Below are 21,149 nucleotides of genomic sequence, written 5' to 3'. Positions count from 1 at the left end.
CTTGGAGACGACTTTGCTGTGTTACCGCGCCTGATTTGTGGCGACTGGATAATGGAGCTTGGTACCCTGGCGTTGCTCTCGCCAAGAGCTTTCCAACGAGCCCTAGATTGTGAAAATCAAGTGAAGGAGACCAAAGTTATGACCTGGTGAAGTTGGAAATTGTGCTGAAATTCGTAATTCTGGTGCATGCTGTGCAAGTAATCCGGTAATAAAGGGTTAAGGAGCATCCGCAACATTTGGCCCAAGCCATACGAGCTGCGGTCTCAGCAGACCAGTCGATGCGGCTAGCCCAAGCAAGCTACGCCAAGGCAGTGCGCGCACCAGGGCATCAGAGGCGCCAGCCTGGACCCTGGTCAAGCCAACCAACACCATCCGGTGGGAGAGAAACCAGGGAGCCAGAGGGTCGTTCAAGGCTGTGTTTCACCTGCAGGAAACCCGGCCATATTGCCAGATTCTGTCCAGAAGGAGGGAGGAACGCCACAAGCAAGCCTTCTTTAAACGATGGACGCCAGTAAGGAAGGGAGTGCGACTACTGGCGAACACGAGAGCACCCAGGAATAGGCCACGAATCAAAGTTCAGAACAAATTCAGCCCCTTAGCAAATGAGGAACCACGCCTCGAGGAGACCGAAATTCAAGCCTCGCCTGTCAAGCATTCATCACCTGATACTGTTGGCCGGCCTAATGAAGTAACCGCCAGCACAGGGAGCATTTCCGCCGACAACGAACACGACCTAATGCGCGTCCAGGGCAAGATGAATGGACGTCGCGTTACCATGCTACTGGATTCTGGGTCAACCCACGACTTCATTTCAACTGACTTTGTCAAGAAGCACAACATCTCCACAACAACCGGTAGCGACGTCCTGAATGTCACACTTGCTGATGGATCGGTCCGCTCACAGCCTATTACGAAAACGGACAGCTTAAAGACCGTAGTCGGTGACTTTAGCGAGCACCAACAGTTCCTAGTATTCCCTATGACGCGGTATGACGTGATCCTCGGCAAACCATGGCTGACCCGGACGAACCCACAGATCAATTTTCGTACCAATGAAATCAAGCTGGAGGGTGGATCCATCATCTGTCAACCGAGTGAAAATGATGGCACGGACAAATCCAACCCACCGATCGAGACGTTCCTCATCTCAGGGAAGCAGGCTAGGCATGCAATGAGAGGTGGCGCAGAAGGAATCCTAGCGTATGTGACAGCAGATCCGGACGAGCCACAGACGGTGGATAGTCCGGGTAGGGAGGATCAGAAGGATGTCAAGGACCTGCTGAAGGAGTTCGGGGACGTCTTTCCCGATGAGCTTCCAAACAAGCTGCCACCCAGAAGAGGCGCAGATCACGAGATAAAAACGGAAGAAGGAGTTAAACCGCCATCTCGTGCAGCATATCGTTTACCAAAACCAGAGATGGATGAGCTTCAAGCTCAGCTCACCGAGCTGCTCCGTAGAGGATTCATCCAGCCCAGCAAATCCCCATACGGAGCCCCTGTGTTCTTCGTTAAGAAAGCGGATGGAACACTTCGAATGGTATGCGACTGGCGTGAGCTAAACCGCATAACCATTAAGAACAAGGCATGCCTACCGAATATTGACGACCTCTTTGATACCGTCCAAGGCAGTGCGTATTTCACCAAGCTAGATCTGAGGTCCGGTTACAATCAGATTCGAATAGAAGAAACAGATATTCCGAAGACAGCAATAAATACCCCATTCGGTCACTTTCAGTTCACAGTGATGGGTTTCGGCCTAACAAATGCCCCGGCAACATTCCAAACCTTGATGAACAGTGTCCTCCAGCCATACCTGCGTAAATTCGTTGTGGTGTTTCTAGACGATATCCTCATATTCAGCAAATCATGGGAGGAGCACCTCGATCATGTCAGAACCATCTTAAACGCCCTCAGGAGGAATGAGCTATATTGCAAACCGTCTAAATGTGAATTCGGCCGGACAGACGTTCTGTTTCTTGGGCACCGGATAGACGGCCAATGCATTTCTCCAGATCCAGAGAAGATCAAGGCCGTGCATAACTGGCCTGTCCCGACGACGGTCACGCACGTAAGACAGTTTCTGGGATTCGCTAATTACTTTCGAAGGTTCATTAACCATTTCTCGGCCATCTCCAACCCCCTGGAGGAACTGACAGGGAAACATGTGCGCTTCGAGTGGAATCAGACTCGACAGGAGGCATTTGAGCGATTGAAGTCTGCTCTGCTGGATGCACCAGTGTTGCGACTAGCAAACGTCAGTCAGGATTTCCGCGTTGAGACTGACGCAAGTGACTTTGCTGTGGCAGGAGTCTTAACGCAGCAAGCAGAGGACCAGTCCTGGCATCCTGTGGCTTACGTGAGCCGAAAGCTGTCTTCTGCCGAACGGAATTACACGGCCGCCGAGCGAGAAACTTTGGCTGTAGTGTACGCCCTGCAGTGCTGGCGAGTCTACCTATTTCGCCACTTTCAACTCTACACCGACAACATGGGAGTTGTCTACCTCAGGACCAAACCAAACTTAACCAAGAGAGAGGCTCGATGGATTGAATTCCTGGCCGACTATGACTTCACGGTACAGCACAAGCCAGGGAAGTGTAACATAGCAGACCCGTTGTCACGTCGACCAGACTTGGAACTGAATGGAATCGAGTTCTCTCTGGATGTGAATCAAGGAATTGCGAATCAGATCTCAGCAGGGTATGATAGTGACCCAGAGCTTTCGCCAGTAATCAAGCGCTTGATGGCTTGCAGCGAAGACGCCATGCATGAGCGATACGTCTGGAACAGTGTGGACCGGAGGCTGTACCTAGTAACATCGGGCGATGCTCGCCTCTGCATTCCTCGCGGTCCGGTACGGCTGCAACTGCTCAAACAGAATCATGATTGCCTGACGGCCGGCCATCCGGGGAGAGACAGGACCTACCTGAAGCTGAGCAGATACTTCTATTGGCCAGGCATGAGAAGTACTGTGAAGGACTTCGTTAAATCTTGCGACCGGTGCCAACGCGTAAAGGGTAGCCAGACGAAGGCAGGACTGTTGCAGTCCCTTCCAGTCCCCGAACAGCCCTGGACAGACATCAGCATGGATTTCATCATGTCACTGCCGCTGACCTGCCGAGGACATAGCGCCATTCTAACCTTTGTGGACCGTCTGATGAAGTATGTGCACCTGATCCCGACGACTGTTCATGTTGACTCTAAGGAGGCAGCCCGATTGTACGTGGATCATGTGTTTGCTGCCCATGGCTTGAGCAAAACGATAGTTTGTGATCAAGATCCGCGATTCACGTCGGCGTTCTTCAAGGAGGTTTTCAGTATTCTTGGCGTGGAGCTAAAAATGAGCACGGCCAACCACCCGCAGACCGATGGCATGACTGAGCGTGTGAACCGTGTCATTGAGGATACGCTAAGAGCTTTCGTCAACCATAGGCAAAACAATTGGGATGAACTCCTATCGCTATGTGAGTTTGCGATTAACAATGCCGATCAAGCGTCAACAGGTAACACGCCATTTTTCCTCAACCATGGATGCCATCCAGTTACTCCCTCGAGCTTATTGACGAAGCAGAAAGCTGGAGCTGGCATGGACACGAATGGTCCGCTGTCATGGCTGGATGGCCGCGTAGAGGCACTACGTGAGGCACAGGATGCCATCGTGGCGGCGCAGGCCCGGCAATCATTGTATGCGGATCGAGGACGGGTGGAGGACGCCCTGAAGGAGGGGGATGAGGTGTTGGTCTTCAGGGACTTCCTGCTGACGCCCGAGGAACGAGACAGGCCTTCACACAAATTAAGGCTCAAGTGGTATTGGCCGTTCAAGGTGCAGAAGAAAGTGGCCCCGAATGCGTACAGATTAGCTCTTCCAAGAATCATTCGGGCCCATCCAGTGTTCAATATTGCTGCCCTCAAGCTGTACCATGGCAATGAGATACCGGGCCGTACTCAGCCGGCACCTCCACCCCTAACCGATGCGGATGGCCATACGCGGTACATTGTCGAAAAGGTGTTGTCGCACAAGAAGAGAGGACGGCGCACGCAGTACCTAGTGAAATGGAAGGGCTACCGAGATGCCACCTGGGAGCCGGAGGAATACTTGATGGATGAAGCAGGACACGCTATTATTCCGCTGAAAACCTACCTGGACCGTTTTTCATAAATTGCTATTTAATTGGCAGCCACAGTTGTATTGCTAGTTCCTACGTGTTGCAATAGAAATGTAGCATTCTGCATGATTAGGATAGTGCTTCCCTGCCAGCCAGGCGTTATTTGCAGAGGACATGCACTGGATCTTGAGTTCATCAGTGTTGTTTTCGGCTACCATGCATTCCACATATCCATGCATGATCATTAGTTACCATAACTGTTCCTTCGAATTGGTCCTGTTCTGACAGTTGAGAGGGGGGAATGGTGTAACAGATTCACTGTTACTACTAACACTAGGAATAGGATACACTTATCACCTGCTATTATCACGCTGCTGCTGTTAGGTGTTATGTCCATCATTGCTTGTTCATGTATATAAGAATGCATTATGGCAAGGATCATTGCTTATTCCAAGAATGACTACTGAAGTTAGTTGGACTGTTACACACTCCTGCCACTATGCTGGCCCTCAGGACATGATTAACAAGTTCTTGCGCCTCACTGACAGGCTTTCCAGGCCGGAAAAACTCAAATTTCCGGCATAGTGCCACGGTGTGCGAGCCACCCAGGAGCCAAACAAATGCATTTACAATTTTTTCACATTTTCGTGCTCATTCTGTTCGTGCGCGGGACTCAAACCTAGAACAAGTCCAGAAGCAGCCATGGGTGATGGGGTAGGGCCCCTCAACGAGGCCTTGGGATCTGTCACAACGGAACGAGTGGGCGTTCTCTCACACACTCCCACAGACCCAAGTCAATTTTTGAATTTTTTTAGGTTTAGCACGTGCTACGAGGTCGTACCTTTGATACAACATCCAGTGCTGGGACCTCCACAGCAAGCCATTTCCACAGCGCTGCACACCAAATCCAGGATACCCTCAGAAACCGGCAAAGACTACCACTCACGTTTCACTACTGCCTAGTACTGAATCCTACCTGACTTCTTGACACGACTCAAACTTGCCAAAGTCACTAAATCAACGTCAACTACAATAATCAAGCCACATATCTGCAACGTCACGAGGGTGCTGGCAAAAGTCCTGCTGCACAGCGGCGGGCTTCGCCCGCCGCCGTGCAGCCCAATACGCGGCTCAAAAACCTGATTTTTTGGACTTGGAGCAAAATTCTGCACACTTTCACGTGTTTCCATGATACGACAAGTTGCGCACGGCCTGCTCAGATTCAAATACAGTGCTGCCAACAAATGACAGCGTGCAACAAAAAAATCTTTCCTTGCAAGGGCACATTTTCGGCCATAACTCTTGAACGGCCGGTCAGATCGGGACACAATTTTCAGAGAATTTGCAGCTATTCATGCTCTTTCAACTGACGTAGCACTCAATATGAATTTACAAATTCGATTTTTCAGCGAATTTTTGGGTAGTCTGCCACCTTAAGCGGCATGTTCGAATGAAGCCATATCCGAATTACAGGTCTACTCTCCATATAACGTCATCTCTGGGACCACGCAAAAATTATGTTATAGCGAGAGTTATGTTATGTAGAAAACCGTGTGTAAAATACACAGATTTGCCTCAAAATGAAGGGAATTACAAGGCGGATTCAACCGTGCACGTTGTATCGAGAGTGCGCACGTCGGGGACCGCACCGTAGGGTGCGTTATGCCGAGGTTTACGTTATGCAGAACTAAACTGGCCTAAACTGCCTAGCTACAGCTACCGCTTGATCGTACTGTGCACGTGAACTTACGTTGTATCGAGAGTGCGCACGCCAGGGACCGTGCCGTATCGTGAGTTATGTAGGATTATGTCGCGTAGAACAAAATTTGTATGGGAGTGATGCCGTTTCGGCGCGGGATTTGATTTTTTGCGTAACTTACTAGCGCGGTTTATGTACACGGGAGAGTTGTTATATCGAGAGCAGACCTGTATCAGGATTCCACTTGTATCTGCTAACCTTAGAGGTATGACCTTGCTGCTGGGATAGATTGCATGTGCAGGCATGTGTTTACGACCTTTTAGCCAGGCATTGTCACGGTCTTTTTAGTCACTCTTCACCACCGCAATTCTGTCTGTAAATATAATAGGAAGTATTCGTCAGGTTTTGGGAATGAAAGGGAAACGTTTGAAGGGCATCGACTGTCATTGCCTAGTCTAGAACCAGTCACTAGTACCAGGGATAGTTGCTAAGAAGAGTATACTGATCAAATAAGTGTTATAGGTAAGCAGCAGCATTCGACGCTTTACAGATTTTTCATTCACTGTAGAGCGTGGTTATGGTGTGGTGGTTGATGAGAAAAACAGGTACTACTGATATTCATGATAGTGATGACACGGTGTGCATACCGTAAAGTACTGCTGATCCGCCCCAACGCTGTGTCACTTCCCAGCTGGGTTTTCGGCAGGGGCGGGAATTAGATCAAGGCTGTCAAGTGCAGCACGATGTGCAACGACGCGGAGGGTCAGTGTACTGTCAGGCGGAGGAGAACGGGGGGGGGGGGGGGGGGGGGGGGAGAGCAGCCTTGTAGCGCAGGCCGTACTTGTTAAATTTTATGTACTACAGTGTACAATATAGTGTATTAGCCTATTTCTTCTTCAGCATTCTGTTCTTCGGCGTTCGACAGTGCTGTAGGAGAAGTGGCAACGTGAGGATGGTAATACCTGGTACATGCAGTCATCGTTGTACTGCATCACGGTCCTATTGTACAAATACTCACATAGGTATTGCTGTGCCTCTCAACTGTACTGTTTGCTACAGGTGTGCAGAGATATTCCTGGTCAATGTGCCAAGAGTCAAGTGCCGCCAACGGTGCCTCCAAATGTTTCTATCCCCGACCCATTGCCCGAGCCCAGCCTGGCGGAATTAGCAGCGTTGTTCGGCATACAATCATCCGCTGCACAGTGCCCAGTGGACACAACTGCAAGGCCGAGCCCAAACTGCATACCAGTAGAGGATTGCAGCAAGGTGGCTCAGCCGGCTAAAGATGGAGCAGGTGATACTGGGCGTAGTCCGCGGCCACGTCCAGTTGCAGCTCCCCACCACTCTGCTGCCTACAGTGTTTTCAGCAAGAACTCCTTCAGACAGTCCGTGCATGTAGTAATACTAATAGTGTTATCTTGGATGTGTGTGTACCTGTTGTGTACTGCATGGTTTCATTGACACATTACACTGTCTCTTCTCTATAATTTTTATTCTAGAACAAGTCAAGTTTGCATGCATCCGCGCTATTAATACATCCAGTCCAGACGACACTTCACATACGTTGATTGTGTGGATGCATGCGAACTAGACTTGTTCTAAAATTTTGTTTCGCCTCCAACTTCCGTTGCAATCTTCTCGATATCTTTATTTATTTATATCACCTGCCTGGTGTAGATTATCCTGTCTCATCTCTATGTCTGGACATTAGCATCCATTATTACATCCCTCTTGTAGTAATTTTCATAGTCTGGGTGCTGATAAGCCCTTCCAATTTTCTCCCCTCTTTCTTTCCTCTTTCACCGTCTTTCAACCCTCAAGCATTACCTACTCGTCAGTTTTGGAGAGTCGCTACTTGGACTCTTCGTTCTTTTCGTCTAGTTTATTGTGAAACTTGCTCGGTTGATGTTTGTGCTGTTTTAGAAAACTAACGTTAAAATGATTATTGACGAATGCACCTAGTGTCTGTTGTTCGGTGATGTAGCACGGTGTTGCTTTCATTACCCACAGACCACACGGGACACGGTGGACTGGGCACGGCTATTGGCCCTCGTCTACTGCCCCACTTGCCGCGAGAGAGAGAGAGAGACAGCGAGCGGGAGAGAGAAAGAGACAGCGAGAGAGAGAGAGAGAGACAGCGAGAAAGAGAGAGAGAGCGAGAGAGAGCGAGAGAGAGAGAGAGAGAGAGAGAGAGAGAGAGAGAGAGAGAGAGAGAGAGAGAGAGAGAGAGAGAGAGAGAAGAGAAAGAGAGAGAGAGAGAGAGAGAGAGAGAGAGAGAGAGAGAGAGAGAGAGAGAGAGAGAGAGAGAGAGAGAGAGGGAGAGAGAGAACTTCGGTTGTTGGATAGGAGTGTGCCAGGCTATGACTCACTACTAAGTCTAACCGGTAAGAGAATAGTATACGTTCTCATGGGAAGCGATTTCAAATCAGTCTAACTTGTCACCCTTACTGGACACACACTTGGCATGAACAGTGAGAAGCTCCATGCAGGTCGGATAACGTATACTTGCAACATCAGATGTGCATTTGCCACACCACATGCTCAAAATCACCCTGCCTGCCACAACAACAACAAATTCACGGTTCGAGTGAGACTCAGCTGGAGTCTTCCCCAAGAATGACAGAAAGCTATGCAGTAGTAGTGCACAGATGACAATTGGTACGAAAAATAACCACCCAGAACAATCTATGCAGTAATACACTGATGAAAACTGGTAGGGATATTACCACCCGGAAGAAATATGTCATGCAAAAACCGGGGTGGAGGGGTACTAGCCTATACATATACCTGCCACTTTGAGTAGTATTGTAGTGCACTCATTGATGTATTGTAGTGCACTCATTGATGTATTACGTAACAGATCAAATCACTGGGAAACACACGTACACGAAGTCAAAACACTGTTTGATCATATTTATTATAGCCAAGGCAATCTGAAGTGTTCACCACCCGTTCTCCTACACCAGAGTGATTTTGTCACCCGCGTTGTAGAGTGTAGCAATCCAGTACAGGTTACCTGTGACGTTCGGGATGGTTTCTGTGGCGCCCGTTCTCTCATGTCTACCAGTGAGAGTGTGACGATCATGATCAACGGTGAGGTGAATGACGTCACCAGTTTGCCAGGGCTGACCAAGGGCTGTGCCGGTGTGGTAGTTACCAGCACCACAGCCATACCAACCAAAACACTGTGCCTTGTTTTGTTGGTAGTTGCCCGTCAGTTTTGGATTACTGGATGAACAGGCGGAGAGAAAGATGTGACCACTTCTGGTATTGTCAATCCTCACCTTCAGTGTGCTGCTACCAGTACCAGTCGCCATGGGTGTGGTACATGCTGATTTATTACTATCACTAGTGCAACTCAGTGAGCGACCATCATTGGTGATACTCAAAGCACTGGCACAGCGATTTCCATCAAAACCTGGAGTCGCGGACACCACCAGCTTCTGTGGACTACCCTTCAGGGGGACACAGCCGATCTTGGCGGAGACGTTGTAGCAACCAGCTTGTAACGGAATATGTTCAGCCTGTATACGTCCAGAGACAGGTGTAAGCGGCGTACACACGTTGGTTGTGTCCTCGTCAAGACTGGATATTAATATCTCCAGTCCAATGTTGTCCAGTTGTTCTTGCTCCACGTTGCTTGCGACAATACTGTCCCGTAGCTCTATGGACATGCTGAAATGATCACTGACATGGGCTTGGCCAGGGCACTTCAATGTACCATCAGCAACATCCAGCACGGCTCCCGTTTTGCTGATGTCATTGAGTAGTGATGTGGTGTCTGTCGTGCCGAACACGATGCCACTGGTGACACGGGGCTCTTTCTCGTCCTCAGCAGTTTTCATCGCCTGCGTGATAGACGCATCCACCCAGGACCACACATGGAGAAGCTCAATGTCATCCTGGAATGAGTGCAGAATGCTGGCAGCACTCCCTCCTTTCGACACACATTCCTGAAGCTGGTGTAGTTGCTTCTCCAGAGGTTCCAGCTTCCTCAACCTCAGCTCATCCAGCTCAGTTAGAAGAGAGTCCTCCCGTTTCTTCACAGCCTCAGCCAGTGGCTTGAAGAAATCAGAAACCTTCCCCGAAGCGAGCTCTGTTTGACTGTGTACCATTCGAATGTTCTTCTCCACGGTCTCTATGGCACTGCTGACAACACCATCACATTCTGATGTGCAACTGCTCAGCTTACCGGAAAGCGTGTCACGAGCGCTTTGTGCAGCACTGGCAATATCCATCACCTTGTGTTCAGCATGTCTGTCTGCTCCAGTACGTACGCACTGTGGACACAGTAGCTGATTGCAATCCAAGCAAAACTGTTTCAGCACTTCAGTCGTGTGTAGAGCGCATCTATGCTGAACCACCCTGCCACTGCTGATTGCTGACTCGATGCTGGATGCAGACAGCCTCTTGATCGTGTGGCCTTTACCTGATCTAGACATTAGATGGCCATTACCGTGGCACTCACAGAATTTGCCGTTGCAGTTCTCACAAACCGCTGTAGCTGGCTTCCCATCCCAGCACTCGTCACAGGTTTGAATGACATGATCCCGGCCTGCAGCCGCTCCAGTCAACTCAGTATCGCTTGCTTGAACGACGTTCGGTAGCGATCGCATTGGATCCAGGCTAACAGGCAATTGCGTAGCGGACAAGCATCGCGGACATTTTATGCAGCCATCATATCCCAAGCTGTTCTGCAGGCACGGCACACACAGTGCGTGCAAACACGAAACAAACTTCAGAGCGGTCGTGGACGACCCACAACCACCGCACTGCACCACGGAGGACATTATCTTGCACGCCTGGCGTGAAAGACCTCAATTTTCGGACAGTCTGAATCAAGGAGTCACGCATTGCTTTCACGAATTCCTGGCTGAGAATTAGAAGTGCAGTAAATTTATAAAGGACCAGTAGATCTACGTAGCTGCAACGTACACCCGTACATCTACCACCACTGTTGTTCTTTTACTGACTCCCTGATGTAGATCTACTGTACATGACTATCGTTGCTAAAACAAATCCGGGCCATTATCCGGCCAATGCTGTTATGCTGCACATGGTACTCGTAGTCGACTACAGTGTGCGATGATTATGACTGTTCAGCATTGGCCGGATTTTGTTTTGGCGGGACGATAGTCTACAGTTGATAGTAGTCTGGTGTAGCGCGCATAACCATGATAACATGCGCATGCGCGCGAAGAACCACAAAGTAAAATCTGATCGCGTGAGTCAAGTTTACATGCGGCCGGGCCGCCTGGCGCCCTGCACGAGCAGTTGAGCACGCGCGCGCGAGAAAGATTCCTACAGCCTTTAGTACAGGCTGCACATAGTCATAGGTGCTTTGTTTGTGTAGTGTGTGCTACATTATACCTGGTAATACAATTGATCACTCTCTTTCTTAGTATTGAATCCCATTGATTTTCACTACATGTAGACCTACAAGCAGTCAAATATTTCTGCATATTTCACTCCTTAGGGCTATATTGACTGCTTATATTTGACTGCATGCTTATGGGTTGGGCAGTTGAATGGTGCCTAGTGCAGCATGGTCACTGCATAGCTCTTTCCCAAAGTAACTAGTTGCTCGCCACTTTTTTCGCAACTTTTCGTTGCTTTGGAAGAAATCACAACTTTCGCAACTTTTGCAACTTTCTTCATTTTCGCGAATGAGTTCGCCACTTTTCCGCAACCTTGGCCTCATGGCATGGGGTCAAAATGTCAAGTCACGGACTGAATGTTGGACAAATGCACACTCGCTCGTTTCTCGCCTGCCTTCAGGCTCATTTCAGAGAAACAGTAGATCAACGGTAGTTACGATAATGTGCATCCCTTTCCGTGCACTGAAATAGGCCTTGACAGATTATCATCGCGGCTAATATTTTCGTGAAATTATGCTTTTCGCATTGCTGAAAAAATTGCAGAATTATGCTATGTTTTATGCTAAAAGTTATCATATTATGCCGCATTATGCTCACATATGCTATATGTATAATGGTTCTGTGCAAAATAACAGGGGAATTTTTTTGTACTGTAGTAGCAAAAGTTCAACGGGGTCAACGTGTTGTATGAGCCCTTTAGACCCGTACACATTCCCGTATGCACACACTTCCGTACGCATATACATACACATCTGCACATCCCTGTACACACACCCATTCATGCACTCCCCGCTGACCTTTGCCCTGCTGACCCTTTGCCTCCCTTACTGCATGCACCGTACCCCTTTTATGAGCCCTTTAAGCGGGATTCACAGAAGCTTTTTTGCGATGCGACACGCGATGCGACGCGATCTGCGATGGATGCGTGCGATGCGAACTCGCGAAATACCATTCACAGAAGAAGTCAGCGATGCGACAAAGTTTTGCTGATTTGGGTACGTCACCATGATATTCGCGCGGTTTGACACAACTTGTAAAAATTTATAGGCAACTCTTGCACCTTTGTACAACTTTGCTGTAGAAAAGGTCAAAATCGTACACCAAATCGCTTGTCGCATCGCATCGCATCGCAAAAGTTGAGCCAAGCTCAACTTCTGCGATGGCCTGCGATGGCCCAGTTGCGGCAGTTGCGTGGGGTGCGACATGGCTGCGATTTGGGGTCTTCCCGGTTTCGCGTCTGTCGCATCGCGTGTCGCATCGCAAAAAAGCTTCTGTGAATCCCGCTTTAGACCCGTACACATTCCCGTATGCACACCATTGGACCATTGGACGCCCATCGCCGGAGGCGATGATAGCGATGCTACAGCAGAAGCCATAGCAGCTTGTGCTGGGATTGCACCATTCAACAGCTTGCAAGGCTGAAGAATTGACCGCCACTATTCAGCCTGGTCTACACCACACAGCTATGAAGTGGCTTTTTCTGGCCAGTGAATCCCTACTTTTTGGTCTTTTTCATTTTTTTTCACACACACACATCACACCACATACTCCGGCATGCACTGGCTGTTGGTAACCACCCAGGAGAATGAAAGAAAAGTCAGGAGGAGTCTGAGAAAGAGAAGAAAGACGTGTGTGACCATAATCGTCGGGAATCGAACCCGCAACCTATCGATTGGAAATCGCTGCACATACCACTGCACCATATGGCACACACACGTATGCACACACTTCCGTACGCATATACATACACATCTGCACATCCCTGTACACACACCCATTCATGCACTCCCCGCTGACCTTTGCCCTGCTGACCCTTTGCCTCCCTTACTGCATGCACCGTACCCCTTTTCCCGCTCACCCTGTCTCACTTACTGCATGCACCCCTTTTCCCGCTCACCCTATTGGCGTATTATTATTATTATTATTATTATTATTATTATTATTATTATTATTATTATTTTGTAAGAAAGGTTCGCTCCCCACACCGGAGCTCGCGCTATTCCGCCGACTTTACTTGACACTTGACTGACTCACGACTGCCATCCAGAGCACACGAGAAGTCCATCGAACCTTCGACTCGGCAAACCTGCAAGAAAGCACCACTCCCTGCTCAATACACAGTGTTTCGGGGAATTCACCCCTCATCAGTTGAGCTTGAGTAGGCTGAGGAAGATTGTGCCTGAAGAGCACCACTTATATAGTGCTCTCCAGGCACAAACATCACCAGGGATACAAACTTACAGAGACGCTCCGCTTCCAGCGCGACAAACACCTCGTGAACACCAGATAGCAGCGCGAGTCAGTGTCGCTCCTGGACGGTGAGACAGACGTCGAGGACCCTCGGTCATTCGCAACGCTGTCACCTCCAAACCAACTAGTCGCAAGCCCGCGCTGGGCACAACAGTACGAAGTAGTGGTTGCGACTTCGGCGATGATTTTGTAAGAAAGGTTCGCTCCCCACACCGGAGCTCGCGCTATTCCGCCGACTTTACTTGACACTTGACTGACTCACGACTGCCATCCAGAGCACACGAGAAGTCCATCGAACCTTCGACTCGGCAAACCTGCAAGAAAGCACCACTCCCTGCTCAATACACAGTGTTTCGGGGAATTCACCCCTCATCAGTTGAGCTTGAGTAGGCTGAGGAAGATTGTGCCTGAAGAGCACCACTTATATAGTGCTCTCCAGGCACAAACATCACCAGGGATACAAACTTACAGAGACGCTCCGCTTCCAGCGCGACAAACACCTCGTGAACACCAGATAGCAGCGCGAGTCAGTGTCGCTCCTGGACGGTGAGACACCTACTCAAGCTCAACTGATGAGGGGTGAATTCCCCGAAACACTGTGTATTGAGCAGGGAGTGGTGCTTTCTTGCAGGTTTGCCGAGTCGAAGGTTCGATGGACTTCTCGTGTGCTCTGGATGGCAGTCGTGAGTCAGTCAAGTGTCAAGTAAAGTCGGCGGAATAGCGCGAGCTCCGGTGTGGGGAGCGAACCTTTCTTACAAAATCATCGCCGAAGTCGCAACCACTACTTCGTATTATTATTATTATTAACTTTTATTTTACTAGGGTGTTTCCCATTGTATTGCCACTTACTGCATGCACCTCTTTTTCCCTCCATAGCTTTCGTTATATTCTGAAGGCTGCGCTTGCGCAGTGTAGTTCTCCTAGTAGTTCTCCTAGTAGTTCTCCTAGTCGTTCTCCCAGTAGTTCTTACAGTTGTTCCTCTAGTATATCTCCGAGTTGTCTTCTCCTCATAATTGTCCCAGTCCTCTACTTTAGTCCTCTTTGTGTTCAGGCAATATAACTGTTATCATAACCTACAATTCCGTGCTGCCGTATAAAGAGTGTGATATTAAAAGTAGAGTAGTAACGTAGAGTACGGTAGTAAGATACCATAATTATTACATAAGACAACACTGCGACCATCACCAAGAGTACATACTAGCAAGAGTACATAACCCCCTTTTGGTTATGTACTCTTGATACTAGTAACCCCAAGAGTGTGCAACTCCAGCTATGGGGTCTGCGACGGCAGAACTTCACATCACGTGATGAACCCGTACACATTATTTGCACTCTGTGCATGATAGATACAGGGTTGTACGCAGCCCAGCTTTGGGTACAACTCTCTTGTGGTCACTTTGCACTGTTTGCCAGCATAACCTTTTGAACCATGTCACGTGATGTGAAGTTCTGCCGTCGCAGCACAGCATAGAGAGGTTGTGCAGGCAGTTGCACACTCTTGGGGTAGACTAAAGGCCTCGTTTACACGACAACGATTGAAAAACGTTTTTGTCAAAAACGTTTTCAAAAGAATACGCTTCCACAGATTTTGATAAGAGCGTTTACACGACAACGCTGAAAAACGTTTCAAAAACGTTTCAAACGAAAAACGGCCTTCAAAGTGTTTTTCAATCGTTTTCGTTCCGTTTCGTTCTCGTGTAAACGGCAAAAACGTTTTTCTAGTACGAGCCCTGTACTCAAAACATGCCACCGCCAGCCTGCGCCAGGCCAACTTCTTGCACGTGACCATTGCGCGCCGAAAAACGTGTTGCAGTGTACACGATTATCGTTTTCGTGTAAACAGCAAAAACGTTTCGAAAACGATTGAAAAACGTTTTTCAATCGTTGTCGTGTAAATGAGGCCTAACTTAGCCGGAAAGAAAAGCGATCCTGTCAGCTTTTCTATTACAGGTGATCTCTGAGTTGACCAGTTTCCTTCGATTCATTTGCTTATGCTCACCCTTTCATTTACGGAAACGTGTGCTGATTTTATTCGGATTTAGATCCATTTTTATCTCTTTGCCCTTGCCTACAGTGTGCGAAGAACGCGAGTTCACCTTCTTGACGGTAAGGCTTATGTTAGATGTGTTGTCGAAATACTCATATTCATTGCACATTAGTACGTTACAAGTAAGGCACTGGTCAGTGGCATACTATCGTTGGCAGTTCCCAATCTGGAGGGAAAGGTTCAAGGACTCATTGACCGAGTTTGCCAAATAAATTCGCATATCAGGGAAAATCTCCATTGTGGAGAGGTTCAGTAACTTGTTTGCTTCATACGAAACAAGCCAATGGGTGCAGTCTCGTCTCGTGAAAATCTCGTACTTGTATGATTGGATTTGTTTAATCGAGTCTGGGCTGTTTGATTTGTGAGTACCGCCGAGATTGCACTGCCCCAAATAAAGTTTCGTGCCGCTAAAGCAAGAATTACGATCTGCAATCTGTTTGTAGTACCTGTAGTACCTGCAAGAATGTGCAATACATGTATCGTACTTTCTCTGTTGCTGTTTCAGTTGCCGTCATGTTGCTAAAGAAAGGTTCAGTAGAGAGGTTCTGCACAACGAAAATTCGAACGAAGTTTCACGACGGTCCTTGCGAAAGTGTGTACGAATTTTTGCACGAACTTTGCGTTCTGCACATTTTCGTAGTTTGCGCGGGCCAAGTGTACGCACACCATGACCCGATGGCCGATCTCACGAAATTTCCTACGATAGTTCATTTCGCGTTCGCTGCAAGTAACAGTAGGGAGGTTCTGCTCTACGTTTTGGGAACGCGACGCAAAGAATCACGCGAACTCTCTTCGCGTTCCCGTAACGTAAAGAAATGCTGTTCTGCTCTACGTAACGTCGTTTCACCTGGAGAAGTCACTTGGAATGTGTACTGGGAATTTTCCCTTCCATATTTGGCAGTTTTCTGCATGCAGTTGATCGATACCCAGCAAATCCGTACGCATTTTCTCTGCGTGTGCCACAACGTAGAGAACCCCATCTCCGCGTAGAAATCTGGAGCCAAAACACGCGAAGCCGTAGACTCTAACCCAGACACCTGCTCTCTACGTGATTTCTCTACGAGCAGGTGTCTGGGTTAGAGTCTACGGCTTCGCGTGTTTTGGCTCCAGATTTCTACGCGGAGATGGGGTTCTCTACGTTGTGGCACACGCAGAGAAAATGTGTACGGATTTGCTGGGTATCGATCAACTGCATGCAGAAAACTGCCAAATCGCTGATGTGCTTGCGTGGTGCACGCAAGGCATTCTCACCAGCAATGGCCTCAGACTCGGCAGCGCTTGTTGTTGCTGAAGCAAGAATCTCAGCTTCAGGCTTACATTATTATTATTATTATCTGTCAAGTGTCATTAATGACATTGTACAGGATCATCACCGCGTGCGCTAGATCTAAAAAAAAAAAAAAAAAAAAAAAAAACTGCCAAATATGGAAGGGGAAATTCCCAGTACACATTCCACGTGACTTCTCTAGGTGAAACGTAGAGCAGAACAGCATTTCTTTACGTTACGGGAACGCGAAGAAAGTTCGCGTGATTCTTTGCGTCGCGTTCCCAAAACGTAGAGCAGAACCTCCCTAGTTAGTTTCGCGTCCAAAGTTGCGAAAGTTCGTGCGAAGTTTCGCACTTCATGATGTAGAGCGAAAGTTTGTACGCATTTTCGTTTTGCAGAACCTCTCTAGTGACTCATTTGTTTCATACCAGACGCGACGAGTCAATGAGTTGGCGTGGCTTAGAATCTTTCGCTGTAGAAAAAATCTATTCGTATGTCTATTGGAGAAATAATTGTATTCACTGGTTATAAAATAGGTTAAGACAAACTCACAGAATAAAATACCATCTGCCCCTTGGTGTTCGTCCTAAAGAGGTTCGACTGGATATCATTCATACTCACCAAAAGATGTGTAAGATTTTATTATCATGGAGTTCCTTGTTTATCTCTCAGTATCAGTACCTCCAACCATAGCCTTGACCCTTTTATCCCCAGGATCAGTGTAGTTGTTGGAACGAGATGTCGGACTCAGCAATGTATTTGTTTACATTTTAATACATGTTTATTGTTCCTCCTTTGCTGTGTTGTTTTAGAAAATCGTGGACTAACAGTTTGAAGTCATTGAACTACTTCCAAAAGTTGTATCGACATCAACAGGATTACGATTTCAGTGCAATATGATGCTGGATGACCTTATCACGATATGTGACGATAACCCATGATTATAAACCATTATAAACACAGAATCAACAAAAACATCTGCGACACGCACCTGGCGCATGGCTACATTTCTCAAATGAATCTGATAGAGGGTGGGGAAATCTGAAATATCTGAAAGGCAAGACAAATTTATGACAGAGTCATGAAATTCTGCAACAGCAACATGCACAGAATGACCTCCGTATAAAAAAAGGATAACCTCCACTACTCACATGTTCCCCCGCAGAAGAACATGCATTATGCTAGTGCCATTTTCTGCAAGAAAAGGCTTGCACAGCAATGCGTATAATACGGTATTGATATGATCAAGAGCAGGGAGTCGTAAAATACCGGGAGGCGACACGCCACACATTTCACGATCCGAGGATTGCCGCACTCGACCCGCGAAATTTGAAGCGTGATTGAAACGTCGTCGTCATCTTCTTTTTCTCAATTGTTTTTGCTATAATGCTTCGAGGCTATTCTGGATCTCCAGAGCGAAAGCTGGTTGTTTCTGATACGTACCACGCATTACCTTAGGTTGAGCCGTGGCTTTTAATTTTTTTTGGAAGTTCACTGCTTTGGAGACGACGGAATGTCAAGGTAAGTTATTCACGAAATGTACTCAAATTTGAATTGAGTCAATGCGAATGACACCCTGTTTTCGGAATAGTTCTCCACTAAACACACCATGCCCATGGCCCCTTCATGTTGTCCAAGTTCCATTCTAGGTTTGTGTGAAGTTTCGAGATGAAGTTCGACGATGTACTCACCTTTCCATGGAAGGGAAAAAAAAGTAGCATATCAAACAGAATCCATGCAGTATTTGATGCCACTATCCTCATTCTTCTGCATTCAAAGTGTTTCACATCTATATGGCCCATGAACTGCAAACAATATTTGTCATTTCTTAACTGTTCATAGCTGTTCATAACTGTTCTGAACACATTGCCTTCAGGAAACGTAAGGCCGAGTCGCCTCACCGACTGAGCAAAGTTCTCTGCGACGAAAGTCACACTATCGGCGAATGCACTCAAGGTGAATACCCGTCAATATCCTGTATACTGCTTGTACCGCTTATCACAGTAGCATACACACAAGCACACATACACACACACACACACACACACACACACACACACATGCATGCTCGTGCACACACAAGCGCAAAATTCACATATCACTGGTTCAGTTGTTTTTATCTGTGTCGTATTTTGTCTTATACAGAGCTTCCGAGCCACGCCGAGTCACCTGACCAACTGAAGAAGGTTCTGTGCGACGAAAGTCACACTATCGGCGAATGCACTCAAGGTGAATACCCTGTGGACTGCTTATACCACTTATCACAGAAGCACACACACACACACACACACACACACACACACACACAAGCGCAAAATTCACATATCACTGGTTCAGTTGTTTTTATCTGTGACGTATGGTGTCTTATACAGAGCTTCCGAGCCACGCCGGGCCACCTGAATTCTCCAAACAAGGCTGAAGGCTTGTCACGGCATCCTTGCCAAATAAAGGTATAAGCTGCAGCAAGTTGTCGTTGCGACACCTTGCTCCTTCCAGCTCACGCCGCACGGCCACCAAGCACCAACCACCATGGTACTTTTCAGCAAGGTGAGACAAATTGTCAATCACCGGTTCGGGGATGGCTTCAGCAGCTTTGGATGGTGCTATTGACGCTTTCCTGATAGCAGCGGCAGCCGTGGCATGCAGGTAGCTTATCAGATTCGCTAGCACTGCAGATGTAACTTCCAAATCTGAAGAAGAGAAAAGAAAAAGACAACATATAAGGACTGGTGGTTGCAGAGACTGTACTAGTATTCAAAAGCCAGCGTTTGCATACCTAGTCTGCATACCTAGTCAGAAGCCAATTTTTTCCAACATGCATGCAAAACGCACTGACCTTCACAATTGATTTTCACTTCGGGAATAGCTGTTGCGATGACGGACAGCATTTGTTGCCATGCTTGCGAAATATCAGCACCCTTGCATGCCTTCAGCTGGCACACTTCCTGGCGTAGCAGATTTGCAGTACCTGATGCCTTGTGTAACCGTGTCATAATAACATGCAGGAATGACTCCGTCGCCTCAGTAACACTCGCCTGTCTCATTGTCAGCAGTTTGCAAATTCCATGGATCACTGCACCTTCCATAGGCCTGTACACCATGATGGCACTACCACTCTTACATCGATCTGCACATAAACAAAGTATGGTTTGAGGATGGAGGTTTACATCATCTACGGTGATGATACATACTAGGTACACACGTAAATTTTCAGGACTTCAATAAATATCCTGTCACAGTGAACAGACAATGCATCGTGGGTAGACTAGGATGAAAAGGATGGTGTCGACCACCTAATTTATCGGGTCAGTTCGGGCACTTAGGTATGCTACAGATTATACATTCGTGTCCACAAGGAAGAGACAAAAACATGCAAACGAAAGAATCTCACCTGTAGCCCACAGCTGAACATCCCCACAACTCAGGTCACCAAGTGAATACGTGGCATCATCTACATCTTCCACGGTGGACTCATCACTTTGGCAGTCATCTCTGTCAAGCTCCATCATCCTTTACTTCGAAGGCCAAGGCACAAAGTATTATTACTTAGAAAAACAAAACGAACTGCTGACACTGGATTCGTTGTGTGCAGGATAATTTTTATTGAGTTTTCAAATTTTTTGGACCAAACAGCGAACGCGTCCTTTTGCATGACCTGCGCCGCTTTGACCTCATGGGAAGTCCCTCGCCATGCAGCGCGTGAGGTCTCAGCACTCGTGCCCGAGCTGAGGCAATCATCCGACGCGGTACATGTAAACCTCTTGATATGATGTGAAGGCCATCATTCACATAATTCATGTAGGGCATTCCATTGATTGGTGACAGAAAAACAAAAGAAATTATAGCAATAAAAACTGCTTTATGGCAGTTTTCTAAAAAAAGTTATTGTGTTCTAGTCCATGGACCCCGTCTAAAAAGTAAGAAATTACCGAAATGTGATAGCTGAAAATTAAAATTTCACACAAAACCTCACAATAAATCACACGCAGAATTAAAAGCTACATGTAGAAGACCTTTTCCCCTCGTGATCCTCTTTCCTATGCATGCATGTTGCCAATTGTTGGTGCAGTACAAGTTAAAGTTGAAAGCAGCATCTCCAGTGTTGTGATTATTGTGAGGTTTTGTGTGAAATTTTAATTTTCAGCTATCACATTTCGGTAATTTCTTACTTTTTAGACGGGGTCCATGGACTAGACCACAATAACTTTTTTTAGAAAACTGCCATAAAGCAGTTTTTATTGCTACAATGTACTCTTGCTAGGCCCCGGTGGATAATGCTAGCATTATATCTAGCATATTTAGCACTTTCTGGAAACTAGCATTGCACTAGCATAATCAGCAGATTTTTGCAGAAAACTAGCATATTCTTGCGAAAACTAGCATATTCTTGCAAAACTAATTATAG

General features: G+C 47.4%; 1 protein-coding gene across 1 annotated transcript; it reads right to left on the bottom strand.

Moving 5' to 3' along the window:
* Positions 1-18,842: 18,842 nt before the first annotated feature.
* LOC135815100 (uncharacterized) lies at positions 18,843-20,338 on the bottom strand. Its single transcript, XM_065328351.1, has 3 exons — positions 20,136-20,338; positions 19,581-19,871; positions 18,843-19,434 (listed from the first exon to the last, which is right to left on the bottom strand). Exons 1-3 carry the CDS (start codon positions 20,251-20,253, stop codon positions 19,109-19,111), a joined length of 735 nt encoding a protein of 244 aa, XP_065184423.1. The 5' UTR covers positions 20,254-20,338; the 3' UTR covers positions 18,843-19,108.
* Between the last annotated feature and the right edge of the window lie 811 nt (positions 20,339-21,149).

This window comes from Sycon ciliatum, chromosome 1 (assembly GCF_964019385.1).
Source record: "Sycon ciliatum chromosome 1, ocSycCili1.1, whole genome shotgun sequence".
NCBI classification, from domain to species: Eukaryota; Metazoa; Porifera; class Calcarea; order Leucosolenida; family Sycettidae; genus Sycon; species Sycon ciliatum.
The sequence above is the reverse complement of the archived record's forward strand: the minus strand, read 5'-3'. Positions and strand labels throughout refer to the sequence as shown.